A 15707-nucleotide genomic window follows, 5' to 3' on the forward strand; every position below is an offset into this window, starting at 1 on the left:
TGCAAACATCAGAGAGAGCTCCTAGGACCCCTCATAGATGTTTTTATAGTCAGAGAAGCAGGAAGTGATGTCAGCAGCCTGTTCCTCTTAATTCCATGAGACTGTCATCTTTTGAGGATGGTTTCAATAGATTTTAAGGAAAAATGAGCCTAACTTGCAGGTAGACGGAGTTAGGATATTGCTTTTATTAGGTCACTGTGTTCGATATGGAACCCCAGTATTTAAAGAATTGAAGGATACGACTATTTTGATAGTTCCAAGACTGCACCATTTCATTGGTGTGGGTGCTCCCTCTGCTGGCGCTCATTGTAGCACCTATTCATCTTGCATCATTTTTGTCCATGTCTTACCCTAAATCCTTGGTAGATCTACCAGATACCCCAAATGTGTGGGAGGAATGAAGGAAACAAAGAAGGAAGGAAGAGGGAGAGAGAGAGAGAGAGAGAGAGAGAGAGAGAGAGAGAGAGAGAGAGAGAGAGAGAGAGAGAGAGAGAGAGAGAGAAATGCAAGTATTAAGTACCTTCTATGTGTTGGACACTGTGCTAAGAGTTTTACAAATATTATCTCATTTAATTGTCACAATGACTTTGGGAAGTAGGTGCTATTTCTATTCTCATTTATTATATTATTTGACATATAGGAAATGGAGGCAGGCAACAGTTAAGTGACTTGTGTAACTATTAAGTATGAGACTAGATTTGAACTCAGACCTTCCTGACTATAGGTCGAGCACTCTGTCCGCTGTATCTCCCGGTTGCCCTTAAGGCTTTCAATAGTTATTACAGTGTTGGATTTTGATTGTCTGTCTTTTAGTCCACACTTAATTATTTTAGTTCACATTTTGTTCCAATCAAGCAATTATTAAGAACCAGCTTTGTGTCAGGCAATGTACTAGGCATTGTTGATAACAAAAACAAAAGAAATCCCCGATATCAGGAAAATAATATGTTCACATGATATGTACACAAATAAATGCAAAATAATGTTGGTAATTGTGTAAAGGCACCAGGAAAAGCAAGAAATAAACCCAAACCTTTATTAAGCACTTATTATGTTTAGGTACTATTCTAAACTCCGTTCATATGTTATCTCACTTGTTCCCAGGAACAGCTCTAGGAGTTGGGATGATTATTGTTCCCATTTACAATTTAGGCAACTGAGGCAGATGAAGGTTAAGTAACTTGCTCAGAGTCACATAGCTAGTAACTGTCTGAGTCAGGATTTGAACTCATGTCTCCCTGACTCCTGATCTATATTCAGACTGAGCTGAACTTTCAGAGATCTTATCTTTCATTTTATATCTATTTTCCCTTTAAAAATTATCTTAAACATTAATTGAAATGAGCACTTCTGATCTATTCTATATTCAGACTGAGCTGAACTTTCATAGATCTTATCTTTCATTCTATATCTCTTTTCCCTTTAAAATTATCTTAAACATTAATTAAAATGAGCACTTCCATATATATTTGTATGTATGTATGTATACACACATATTGGAACATAGGGGTTTGTAAATGAAACTGTGAATCTCTATTATGTACAGCTTCCTTTTTTTTAAAGTGTCTAATAAATTGAATGTTACTTTCAAAACTGTCCTATCTAAATGTGATTACTTCTAACCTTTTTGTTTTCTTCTATGCATTTTTAAATTTCTCAATGACTCTTTTTACTTACTTCCTCCTTCCTTCCTTCAATATGATTCAACTTTTTATGCAGTTTCTATAACACATCCAATTGTCATGTATTTTATTCCAGATACACTGGCCTAGCACAGTCCTGCAAAAGGAGGAATGCATGATGAAAGGAAAAGATGAAGTAAGTGTCCTTCATTATCAGTGAAAACAATGATTAATTGTAAAATTTCTTTTAAAATCCATAAAGGATTGGACTGCAAATCATGTTTTAAAGAATGTACACAATTCAACCATGAAAAATAAGATAATAAAAATATATTAGCTAATGGAAACCCAAGGTGAGATTCAAACCCAGAACCCCTCTCACTCCCAACTACTAAAGTTTTTTTATTCTACCAGAATGCCTATTCTGTGAAATATTACAGTATTTTATAGTATCAAAGTGCTATATGAATAGCAAATATCATCTTTAAAATTTGTGTCCACAAGACTAATTAAGTATACTTTATGATTAATTACTTTTGAATAAATTAATTTCTACATATAAAATCTCCACAGAAGGGTTACTTATATTGGTCCCACTCCCATTTTTTCTTTATTCCTAGTTTTGTACAAATGTTTTTCATTAATAATCATACTGCAATAATCATAATTAAATAATCTTTTCCTCTGATTCCACTTTTTTCACTCCATACTATTTCATAAAAGCCTTTTTAGATTTCTTTGTAGTAATCATACTTAATCCTACCTTAGTATTCTGTTGCAGTGAGTAAGCTATAATTCATTCAGGTCTTCCCTTGTCATTGGACATGTAGCTTGTTTGTGGTATAACAGAAAGGGTGCTGGACTTGAAGTCATCAGCAAGACCTGGGTTTTAAATCTGAGTCTGAGATATAACCACAGGCAGGCCACTTAATCTTGTTTAAGCCTCAATTTCCTCATCTGTACAATGGCAATGATATCAGTATTACTTGCCTCACATAGTGTGGAGGTCAAATGAGATACCATGCAAAGCCCTACAATTTCAGGCATGATCCTATATTTTGTTATTATAATAATGGTGTAATAAATATCTTTGAATAACTCTTTTCCCTTAATGTATTTATAACAATTATGAGTCGAAAAAGCAAATTTCCACACAAAGAGAACAAATTTTATGAGCCCTAAAAAAAGGCCAAGAAGACAGATCTTTGTATATTTATTCTAGGTTCTGTCCTATCAGAGAATGAGTCAATATTCCTCCTTCTCCCCTCTGCTATTTGTGATTTGGAAAAGTAATACAGGTGTGCTCTCTTACTCTAGAATCAGTAGATACAGTGATGAGTTGGGAGATAAGCAGGCTTAAAGTAACCCTACTCTCCCAGCATACCTCCAGAGATTCTCCATAGGTGAACTCATTCGCTGGAGCTACCCATTGGCACATATGTTCAAACTATAGAATTAGCTATGAGGGAGACAGTATACATTACCTCATGAAAGTTATTCTTTCACTCAGGGAAAGAGGAATCAGAACGAGTTCTGAGAGATACATCTTCTTCCTTCCTCCTAGTTCGCTGTACCGAATTAGTTACAGTCAGGAAATGAGCCAGTGCATTGTCTAAGACCTGAGTGGCCAACAGATGGCTGGCTATTTTACACTCATGTCAAAGCAAAAGCAAGAATTTTGTCGAACTGTTTCTCTGAAAATCTCATTTTTGTGACATGAGAAGGAAAACTTGTGCTTCCAGCTCTTTATGAACAGCATGTGTGCCTGTGGTAACAGTAAATGGCAATGGTCAGATTTTGTTAACTGTCCTGATATGGTTAATGCACAGAATAAAACCTTGGATACATAAGTAAAGCTTCCCGTGGCTGGTTGGAGATACTGTACCCAAGTCATAGCAGTTATAATAGAGTCCCTATGCCAGCCTCTAAGACTTAACATTCTGCATTGCTATTAGTGACATGATTAGAAACACACATACATACCACACTTATTTACTACAATTTATTACCTAATATTGGTATATATGTGTTACAAATCCTTTGACATATGATTAATGTATTTATTATGCAAATCATATAAATAATAATTCATAATACTCTAAGTTTAAGACTTATAATAATTGCTTTTAATTTTAATTTTATTTGTTTGATTTTTGGTGTGGACCTGTAATGTCATTGGTGCAGGGATTGTCCACTGAAGAAACTTCTGCTACCACTTCAGATTCGCAGCTGCTCTTCTTATTTTAAGACTCATAGAGTTGCCTTGAGCAATAAGAGGTTAAATGACTTGCCCAAGGTCACCAAGTCATTTTGTATCAGAGACAGGACTTGAACCCCCAAGTGTTCTTGCCTCTGAGACTAGCTCTCTATCCACTATACCACACTGCATCTCTTTTAAATTAGATGGTTGAAAATAATTTGTAAATATTATTTTACAACATTGTCTTTATTCAAAATTAGCCCTATCCCTTTTATGAACAAGTAAACTGTAAAAACTCTACCCATAGAAATGTACATTAGTTATCTGACTAAATAAAATGTTCAGTAACATGCTAAATTAAAAAGCCTTTCAGTCGATTAAGTTGCCTCTACTAACCTGAAAACATAGATTAGCAAGTTTATTTCCAAGTGGCACAGATAGATTGGTGAATTTCAGAATGCGTGATTTATTTTTTTCTCAATCACAATAATGTTCCATATCCCAGAAGTTTGTGTATATGTTTCTTGTGAGCCATAGAAACATTTTTGAATTTTATTTTTCTGACTCCATGCTGACTCACTGTTTATAGTTACACTGAATAGTATTCTGCTTGGAGCATAGCACCAGGAATTGTTTGGTTACTTAGTGGAACAGCTTGACAAAGGAATTTCTACACTCAAATAGTTTTGGGGCCCTAACTCTGTTTATTTTACCTGATTGTACAACAAATACTCCTCAAATGAATGAGCTTTACATATTCCTTCATGTGTATACTGTCATCTTTCATATTTAAAGTTAATACTTCTGACATCCTTTGGTGTCTTCTTTGGAAGCATTTGCTTGGTCATTTTAATTTGTCTTTACATTAACTAGAATGCTTTCCCTTCTCTGTTCTTTTCTTCTGTTGTTATCCCATTAACTTCTTAATACCTCAAATGAGAGAAGAGAACAAAGAGAAAATAGGCATATCCTGAGATTTGGAAAATTGAGGTAAGCAGACTGTGTGACCTTGGACAAATGGCATGACCTCTCTGGGCCTCAGTTTTCTCGTCTCTGAAATAAGGCAGTTGTACACAGACGATAAATAAAGTAACCATCTCCCAGTTCTGACATATGATTTTGTGCTATGAAGGATTTGTTTGGCATACTGCTAACACATTTCTTGTGTGCATGTGTGTGTGTGTGTGTGTTTTTCTCCTCGTCACAGAGTGAATGTGCAAATTTTGTTCGTGTGCTGCACCATTATAACCGAACACATCTCCTGGCCTGTGGTACCGGAGCTTTTGACCCTCTCTGTGCTTTCATTAGAGTTGGACATCAGCTGGAGGTAAGACATCCTTACATATTGCCAACAGTAGAGGCACTAAGTAGAGGCACTATTTAAAATTTATTTGCTTTTAAAAGTTATAGAATGTTCTTTTCTGGAAGTTTTGAAATATCCTTCCATTTTAAAACTTGATTTAGTTGGCCCTAAAGCAAAGGAATTAAATGTCTGGTTCTTTATAGATTATGCTGCTGTTTTGCATATAATAATAGAATGGTAAAAAAAAAAAAAGAAGCAAGGTTGTAAGACAGAATGTAAATTATCTTTATTTACTTTTTTTGGATTTTAAGAATATTCAGCTTGCAAATGAAGATTCTAGAAGAATGGAATTTATTCTAAGCAGAGCCATGTTTTAACTTTGTTGGTGAGTGGTTTAGCTATCTACATTAATTACCTAATAGGTAGTTGAGGTTTTCTAAAGCTAATAATAGTAATAGCAACTGCCTCTTGCATATCACTTTACATTTGAACTTTAAGACACTCTTGTGAAGTGTATGCTATTATTATCCACATTTAACAAATTTGTCTAGTAAGTGTCTGAGGTTGACTTTGAACTTCAGTCTTCCTGACTCAAGTCTTTCATTCTCTCCGGAGAATATATTCTAGTATAATAATAACAATGATGATGATAACAATAATAAATAGCATTTGCAGCAGCAACATTTGATTCTTTTTTAGGTCTTTAACTATATAATTTTACATTATATGTGATTATGATAATAAAAAGGCAGAAAAAGTAAGAAATAGCACCAGATATAGTTAACAAACTTTATATTAAAATCAAATTGGTGCAACATAATAGAAAACTTGCCTCATAGTTAGGAAGACCTTGGCTCAAGTCCTTCTTTGGATATTCTATTGACTTTGTGACCCTAGAAAGGTTACTTAACTTTTCAATGCCTCAGGCATATCGTTAAGATGGTAAATTTTATGTACTGATCCTCACTGCTGGAGAGAGATTCCTTATAGAAGTAATAGATCTAGTCTAAAAATAAAATTGTCTTTTACAAAAGGAACTTTACATATTTTACCCAAAGATGTATTATCTACTGCCTTGAAATGGAAATCTTACCAAAAAGCCTTTCACTCATAAACTGAATCTTTTTGGATATTTCTTATAGAGTAGTAGCTGAAAGGCATCCTAGATAGAGTGATGGACCTAGAGTCAAGAGGATCTTGAGTTTTAATTTGATCTCAGATGCTTATTAACTGTGTGATCCTGGACAAGTCATTTAACCTCACTCTACCCCATTTTTTTTTGCTTATTTTTTTTTTTTTGATTGGGAAGGTAGGGCAGTTGGGGTTAAGTGACTCGCCCAAGGTCACATGGCAAGTTTTTTGTGTTAGGTGTTTGAGGCCCAATTTGAACTCAGGTCCTCCTGACTCCAGGGCTGGTGCTCTATTCACTGTGCCACCTAGCCTCCCCTACCTCATTTTTTAAAATTGTAAAATGGGGATAATTATAGCACTTATCTCACAAGATTCTTGCAAAGATGAAACAAAATTTTTGTAAAGTGTGTGGCACATAGTAGGTGGTTAATAAATGCTTATTTACTTTATTTCACCTATTTATTAGTCAGTCCCAAGCCTTGTATTCCATCAGAGGTCAAAAAGGAAGAGATAGTGGGTCTGGATCAGAAGACTTCATCCCAAATTCTGTCTCTGATATTGATTTGCTGTGTATCTCCAAATATATTACTTAACCCCTTTGATTATCATCTTCTTCATCTGTAAAATGGAGGATAATCCTATTTCTTACAGTATTGTGGTGAAAATGTAAACTTTAAAGCACTGTATAAATGTGAGAAATTTATTTTACCTTAACATTTCCATCCATGACCTTTTAATCTGTCAGGGATGTGGAGAATAAGAACAAATCATTGGTTTGAATCTTGAAGGTTCAATCCAAGGTATGTTGTCTGGATGGCATGAATCAGTGGTGTCAGACTCAAACAGAAACAGAAGCCACCATTCTGTGCATAAAGATCCCTATTGACTTAGTTTTAAAATGTTATCAATGTTTTGTTGTATTTTTACTTTTTTTCAGAGTACTTCTTTTACTCTCAGATGTTTTATTTTTCAAATATATTCCAATTACATAAGTTTTAAAACGTAAAAGTTTTAACATTCATTATTTAAAGTTTTGAGTTTCAAATTATCTCCCTCCCACCCTACCCTTATCCATTATTGAGAATGCAAGCAATTTAATATAGGTTATACATGTATAATCATGGGAATGTATTTCCATATTAGTCATGTTGTAAAAGAAAACACAGAACAAAGAAAAAAAAAGAAAAATAAAGTAAAAAAAAATGCTGCATTCAGACTCTGTCAGTTCTTTCTTTGGAAATAGGTAGCACTTTTCATCAAAAATCCTTTCAGGATTGTCTTAGATCACTGTATTTCTGGAAATAGCTAAGTAATTCACAGTTGATCATTATACAATATTGCTGCTAGTGCATACAATGTTTTCCTGGTCTAATCACTTCACTTTACATCAGTTCATGTTAGTCTTCACAAGTTGTTTTTTCCCCCAAAAGCATCCTGTGTTTTTATAACACCATATCATCCCATCACAATCACACACCACAACTTCTTCATCCATTCCCCAACTGATTGGTATCCCCTCAGTCTCCACTTCTTTGCCACAGCATAAAGAGAAGTTATAAAAATTTTTGTGCAGTTAGATACTTTTTTTTTCCTTTTTATGTCTTTGGGATGCAGACAGATGCTGAGTCAAAGGGTTTGCACAGTTTTATAGCCTTTTGGACGTAGGTCCAAATTGCTCATCAGAATGGTTGGATTAGTTCACAAGTATCCTAATTTTGTCCCAATATTTGCCATTTCCCTCTTCTGTGATATTAACCAATCTGACAGGTGTGTCAGATTAAAGTACATTAGTATTTTAATTTTCGTTTCTCTAATAAATAGTGATTGAGGGCTTTTTTATATGATTATAGACAGTTTTGTTTTTTTTTTTCATCTGAAAACTGCCTGTTCATATCCTTTGACCTTTTATCAATTGGGAAATGACTAGTATTCATATAAATTTTACACAGTTCTCTATACATTTGAGAAATTAGGCCTTTGTCAGAGAAATGTGCTGTAAAAATTTTCCCTCAGTTTTCTGCTTTTCTTTGAATCTTGGCTGCATTGGGTTTGTTTGTGCAAAAACTTTTAAATTTAATGTAATCAAAATTAACCATTTTACATTTTGTAATGCTCTCTATCTCTTGTTTGATTGTAATTCTTTGATTGTAAGATTGTAATCTTATCCAAAGATCTGACATTTCATTTGAAAAATTACATCCCTTATTTATCAGAGGTGCCCATAAAGTAGGGATTCATAATCATATTTTTTTTGCATGAAACTTGAGAAGATAGTTGAATTAATACTTAAAAGTATTATCTCAAGAAATTATTTATTCTAAAAGTTTAGAATATTTACCTTTCTCATCTATTTTCTTATCCATGAAATGAGAATAATAACAACATTAATTTTCAAGGGTTGTTTTAAGAGTCCATGAGACATATATGTGTATGCACACTTTAAAGGAGTGTATAAAATATTTTTGTACATATCAATACTTTTCCTCCTTTGTTTTTCTCTTGGTCAAATGATATGTACAGTTTAGTAACTTTGGGGGCATAGTTCCAAATTGTTTTTCAGAATGGTTGGACCAATTTCACAGCTCGACTAACAGTGCATTAATGTGCCTTTTTTCTTGAAGTCCTTTCAAAGATTCCCCTCTCATACCAAGTGGAGAAATAAAAAGGTGGTTGTAAGAAAACAGATTTTTTTGGGAAAAACATCAAATTATAGATACAAATACATAGTATACATAATTGAAATTTGAGCCCTCTTATTCATATTGTTAGAAAAGGGGCCTGTAATTTTTTTTCTTTTTCAAATGCTTTATTACCTTCTGATTTATATCATTAATTTCTGCCAGATTTTGAGTTACAAATTTTCTCCCCATTTTTCCCCTACCCACCACACCAAAAAAGCAATCCCACAGGATATCCCCTCCTCCATTCTGCTCTCTCCCATATCTTCTCCCATACCCGCTTCGACTTTTCAAGTAGGGCATGGTGGATCTCTGTGCTCCAGTGCCTGTATATCTTCTTTCCCAATTACATATAAAATAGTATTAATAATAGTGTATATATATATATATATATATATGTAAAATTTTAAACATTTGATTTTAAAACTTTGAATTCCAGATTCATTCCCTTCCTTCCTTGTCACCCACTCTCACTGGGAAGATAAGCAGTTTGGTATAGGTTGTACATGTGTAGCTAATGCAAAACATTAACATGGTAGATATATTGTAAAAGAATGACTATATTTCCCTCCCTCCTATCCCACCACCCACTTGTTCTATTCTCTCCTTTGATCCCATCCCTTTTCAAAAGTGAGTGCTTCCAACTTCCCTCCCCCCTCAGCCTGGCCTCCCTTCCATCATCCCCCCTCTCATCCTGTCCCCCCTATTCTCCTGTAGGGTGAGATACCCTATTTAGTGTGTATTTCATTCCCTCCCCGAGCCAAATTCAATGAGAATAAGGTTGATCCATTCCCTTTTGCCTTCCTATTCTTCCCCTCCATTGTAACCATTTTCCCTTGCCTCTTCTGTATGAGATAGTTTACCCCATTCTGTCTCTCTCCATCTCCTCTCATTATATTCCTCTCTCACCTCTTAATTTCACCTTTTAAATATCATCCCTTCCTATTAACTTTGTCCTGTGCCCTCTATCTATGTATACCTGTAAACATATATACACACATTCACATATGTATTCATATACCTATGTACCCTCTGATATAGACATATATATATATTTCTATTCCCTTCAACTATTTTCATACTGAGAAAAGTTTTATCAGTTATAATTATCGTTTTTTCCATGTAGGAATGTTAATAGTTCAACTTTGATAAATGGCTATATGATTTCTTTTCCCTGTTTACCTTCTCATGCTTCTCTTGCTTCTTGTATCTGAATTTCAAATTTTCTATTCAACTCTGGTTTTTCATTAAGAATGCTTGAAAGTCCTCTATTCCACTGAATGACCACATTTTCCCCTGAAATATGATAATCAGTTTTGCTGGGTAGGTGATTCTTGATTTTAATCCCAGCTCCTCTGCCCTCCAGAATATCATATTCCAGGCCCTTCGATCCCTCAGTGTAGAAGCTGCCAGATCCCGTGTTATCCTGATTTTGTTTCCACAATATTCAAATTGTTTCTTCCTGGCTGCTTGTAATATTCTCTCCTTGGTCTGGGAATTCCAGAACCTGGCTATAATATTCCTAGGAGTTTTCTTTTTGGGATCTTTTTCAGGAGGTGATCGGTGGATTCTTTCAACATCTATTTTGCCCTCTGGTTCTAAAACATCAGGTCAATTTTCCTTGAAACTTTTTTGGAGGAAGATTTCTAGGTTCTTTCTTTGATAGTGACTTTCAGGTAGTCCAATAATTTTTAAATTATCTCTCCTGGATCTATTTTCCAGGTCAGTGGTTTTTCCCATGAGATATTTCACATTGTCTTCTATTCTTTCATTTGTTTGGATCTGTTTAACATCATCTTGATTTCTCATAAAGTCACAGGTTCCCTTGCTCCGTTCTAAATCTGAGGGAATGATTCTCCTCATTGAGCTTTTGAGCTTCTTTTTCCATCTGGCAAATTCAGATTTTTAAGGCATTCCTCTCCTCATTGCCTTTTTGAGCCTCTTTTGCCAATTGAGTTAGTCTGTTTTTAAGGTGTGGTTTTCCTCAGTCAGGCTGTTGACTATCATTTCGTAATTTTCTTGCATTGTTCTAATTTCTCTTCCCAATTTTTCCTCCACTTCTCTTATCTGCTTCTTAAGGTTCTCTATGGACTGTAATCAGCTCGTATTTTCCTTTGAAGCTTTTGGTGCAGGAGTTCTGACTTCACTGTCTTCCTCCTGTTCCATGCTTTGCTCCTTTTCATCCCCCAAATAGGAATCTAATGTTGGATTCTTCTGTTTGTTTTGTTTCCTTTGTCTGGTCATATCACCCCTCAGTCACTTGACTCCTGGGCTTTTTGCCACAGTAGGACTCTGCCACCAGACAGGGGAGCTTTCATCCCAACTCTCAGGTTTTCTCAGCTGCTGGAGGTATTAGATGGGTGCCCTCTCCAAGGCCTCCATATGCTCTGGCAAACTGGTCACACACCTCAAGACCTCCACCCTAGACAGCAATCCAGATTCAAGCAGGTTAAAGCAATAGCGATTACACCTTAGACTTGTGGCTTGGTCCCCCTACGCTCTGCAGGCCAGGAGCTGAAGCTGCAATGAGGGGCTGGCAGAGCCAAGGAGTCTCAGCGGCTTCTCGCCCTGGGGGCAAAAGCCAATGCTCTCCTAATTACTGGTCCCAAAGTCCACACTGCACTGACGTCTCACTTTGTCCTTCGCAACTATGTGTTGATAATTCTGGAAACGGCCACAGCTGCTGTTTATCTGGAGTCCCTCTGGCCTGTGGCTGATCAGGCCCGCCCTGGGGTTAAAAACTCTGGCTCAACAAGCCTGGGCTTGGCTCCCAGATCCCTGCAATAGTCGATGTCTGCCAGGCTGTCCTCAGTGGGAGGTTAGCTTCTCTTTGTCATTTTGTGGGTTCTGCAGCTCCAAAGTTTGTTTACAGTCCCCTTTTCACATGGATTGGGGAAGATAGAAGCTGGAGCTGTGGGGAAGTCCTGCTTCTACTCTGCCATCTTGACTCCACCCTCCTATAAACTAATTTTAAACATGAGTGTAGTTTCATGAAATTTTATTTCTTAAATTTATTATTCAAATGGGTTTGATATTGTTTTATTTTCAAGAGATGAAGTTTTGGAAAATTCTCATTCTCATCACCAAATTTGAACTGAACTTGAAATTTTATGTCAGTCTTAAATATATAGGACTCCATTTTCCAGGGACTTACAAAAATATTCCTTAGTTACAATGGTTTATTTGCATAATCTGTTTTTAAGAGCTCCATTTTCCTTTTTTCATTTTAGCTGTGCCAAATTGCTTCAGTATCAGAGATAGAAGGGACCTCAGAGGCCATCTAGTCAACCACAGAATTCCCTATAAAATGTCCATAATAAGTGGCCATGTAGTCTTTGACTAGACCTTGAGCAGAAAAGAACCCATCCTCTTGTACTAATTCTTTACTGTCAGTCATGTCGAAATGAGACATAATAATGAAACTTGTTAGTGCTTGTGTTTTTTGGATTCCATATCATGTAAACAGCCACTTTATCCCCAAGCTTAATTATTCATATATGAGAAAAAGAAACAAAAACATTAATGATAAAAAGATTCATAATTGACAAGAAATTTTTATATGATAATTTTCCTAGGATGAAATAACTTTAAAATCTGTGAATACTCTTAAGTGTGTGTAATTTTTCTTTCACGGTTTTCACTGGGCTTGTAAATTAGGATCATTTGGTAGAAGGAGTCCACTCCAGAGTCAGTGGACATAGATTCATATGCTTCTTTTGATGCTATCAGTGTGACTTGAAGAAAGGTCACTTAATTCTCCAGATTTTAGTTTTCTTCATCTGTGAAATGAGGTAGTTGGACATTGTGTCTCTTGGGTCACTCTCAGATCTAAATCTGTGATTGTATGTCAACAGAAGCAGACATAATTCAAGCCAGATTAACAAACTTTAATTAATTGTACAGAGCTAGGCAGTGGGGAAGATACATAGCATACAGAGTGCTTCACCTGTGCCTTGTGGGGCTTATATATGCCTCATAAAGAAATAACAGTAGCATGAAATATAAAAGACAAAAGCACAAGAATTTTAAATGTGTTTAAAATAAAGTTTAAAAATGTTTAAAATAAAATTTTACTGGAAATTCTGAAAGGAAAAAAATATTATTTACAACTAAGGTCCTTAGTAAAGGATTAATCTGAATTAAAAACAGAAAAATATTCTATTTTAAAGAGGAGTCAAAATAGCAGGTTTAAAAATTATTGAGAACAAATTTATCCAGAACGTACAGTCTTAACAATCCTCGTCTTATAGAAATATAACTTATCATAATTATTTGGGGGCATTAGTACACTTTGGATATTAGATGAAACTAGCACCTATTCATTCTTTTGTGAAATTTTCTGGGTTTCCCCCCGTTCTATTTTTAGCATAGAGTCTTTGAATTATTCATTAAAAATTATATGCCAAGCAGAATTCCCTTCCTTTTGTTCACAAGATTAAACTGAAACAAATGGCTTTGTGGTAGTTACTTTCTTTAAAATATTTTTCATTGTTTTTTATACCAGTCTCAGAAGTGTCTCTGCCTCATCATAGATCTCTCCATTATAACTAAGGAAACTGTTATAGAAAATAGAGTGTCACAGTGACTGCATCTGACAATTCATGGAACATTCTGTAGCCTCCCATGGGTGCTATATCACTGTATGGTAGTTATTCTTAAGGTCAATCAGGAATTTCATCTGTTATGGACTTTTCTATATTGAATCACTAAGTTGGCGCAGTGGATAGGATATTGTATTCAAATATAGCCTCAGACACTTATTAGCAACTCACTTAATTTTTGTCTGCCTTGGTTTCCTCAAATGTAAAATGGAGATAGTAATAGCGCCTATCACCCAGGGATCAACTGAAATAATATTTGTAAGGCCCTTAATACAGTGCCTGGCTTGTAGTAGACACTGTAAAAATGCCAACTACCACCACCACCATCATCATCATCATCATCATTATCATCATTATATTAGGAGCCATACTGTAACTTGTAAAGAACTATTGAAGTGTATTCTCTACCACTGTAGATCTACAATTATTCTCTAACATATTCTTTGAGGTTTTTCTGGGGCATTGTGAGGTTGTGACCATCCCAGTGTCATGTGATTTTTAGTAAGTACCCAACTCAGGCGATAAACTAAGGTATTCTTGATTCCCAAGTTTAAAACTCTATCCACTGTGCCACCTATGTGCCCTCACATAGATGTCTAGATTCTTACCCCAAACATGAAACTAGTATTTATTACTGTAATTTTTATAAAGTTTTCCAGCAGCTGGAATTTGGGAAATAATAGACTCAGAATTTGAAAGCCAGATGGAAACCCAGATCATCTGGTCTAACCTTCAAACGAAGAATAAAGTCCATTCCTGGCATACCCAAGTGGTCATCCGGATCCCACTTGAAAACTTTCAATGACAGGAACTCATCTCAGATATTGGCAATAATACTTTTTCCTTTACACAATCGAGTTGTGTAACTAATATATTCTTTGTGTGTTAGGCATGGAATTTCCAAACTATGCATCATTTATAATTTGGTGACCCAATTCCACAGAATTGTTTACAGTAAAACCATAGTGCACATGTTTTAGTGGTGAGAGACAAATGCCCTATGAATAGAGTGCCTAGTATTTATACAGTGCAAAAATGAATTCTCACATCCAGAACAACAAAAAGGGTGAGGGAGGGATTCCCATTGTCCTTAGAATTTTTCACCATTTATAAGTGGCATTCAGTATAAATTCCTTAGCACAAATATTCAGACTATCCAGACAGTCCAGATGTCTCACACTCCATTTAATATGTGCAAGAAGTTATGTCTTATTTGGTAGTTTATATTCTTACATAATAATAACTTGCATTCATTTCATGCTTTATGCTTTCCAAAGTGTTTTAACACATATGCCATCATAAGTGGTCTTCGCTACAACTCTCTAAGGCAGGGCAGGTGTTGTTATGCTTATTTTTGTTATAAGAAAACTGAGAGCCAGAGAGGGTGAGCAACCTTTCAGTACTAGTGAATGCAAGAAGCAGTTTTCTACCTCCCAGTAGAGGACTTTCCACATTAACTCCTTCTGCTTAATTATTTGTATCAGATGCAGAGAGAAGGATGTAGAGTCCGAGTGCTCAAGCTTCAGAGGAGGAGGATGCTTAATTGCAATTATAACAACATCCAAGTAGGAGTTTAAGGTTTACAAAGCATTTTGCATACACTATCTCATTTTGATCTTTGCAACAACTGTGTGAGGCAAGTAGTAAGATTCAGATAAATTGAATATCTCGCCTATGGTCACCCAACTAGAAAGTGACAGAGTTTGAACTCAAGCTCTCTCCTGACACCATGGTTCAGAACTCTTCCATTCCAGGAAATGGAATTAGTGTGTAAGTTAGTTAGAGTCAATCCTGGTATTCATATGTCAAGCCAGCTAATGCTGTGGGAGATTCACGGAGCAGTGTATGTAAGGGCATCGGCGTGCACAATAAAGAGACACTACAGAAACATTTCACCCATTTGGCTCCCTTGATGCCTTCATGTATCTGTACTTTGTGGCTTTGGGTATTAAGCCCCTATGAAAAGCAGGCAGAAGTTTATTTGGGGCCTATGTCTCCTTGCATTCCTGTATTTGATTCTGTTGTGAGGTGTGCTATACCAAAGGCTGTACATAGATGATATTAAATAGGGGAGTTGAACTACTCTAATATACTCTAATATGTCCCAGAGAGTCAACCTATAGATGATAGATAGATAGATAGATAGATAGATAGATAGATAGATAGATAGAT

General features: G+C 35.6%; 1 protein-coding gene across 1 annotated transcript in view; it reads left to right on the plus strand.

The window, feature by feature from the left end:
- The window catches only part of LOC138175716 (semaphorin-3E-like), a 347967-nt gene that overhangs the window by 226600 nt on the left and 105660 nt on the right, over nt 1-15707 (plus strand). The window contains exons 3-4 of the mRNA XM_069106214.1: nt 1759-1818; nt 5030-5149. Of these exons, the coding sequence (XP_068962315.1) occupies nt 1759-1818; nt 5030-5149 (180 nt within the window). The remainder of the gene's footprint in view (nt 1-1758; nt 1819-5029; nt 5150-15707) is intronic.

The sequence above is a fragment of the Petaurus breviceps genome, unplaced genomic scaffold (assembly GCF_028583685.1).
Source record: "Petaurus breviceps papuanus isolate PSGF00001 unplaced genomic scaffold, PetGlider_PUasm1.0 79, whole genome shotgun sequence".
NCBI lineage: Eukaryota > Metazoa > Chordata > Mammalia > Diprotodontia > Petauridae > Petaurus > Petaurus breviceps.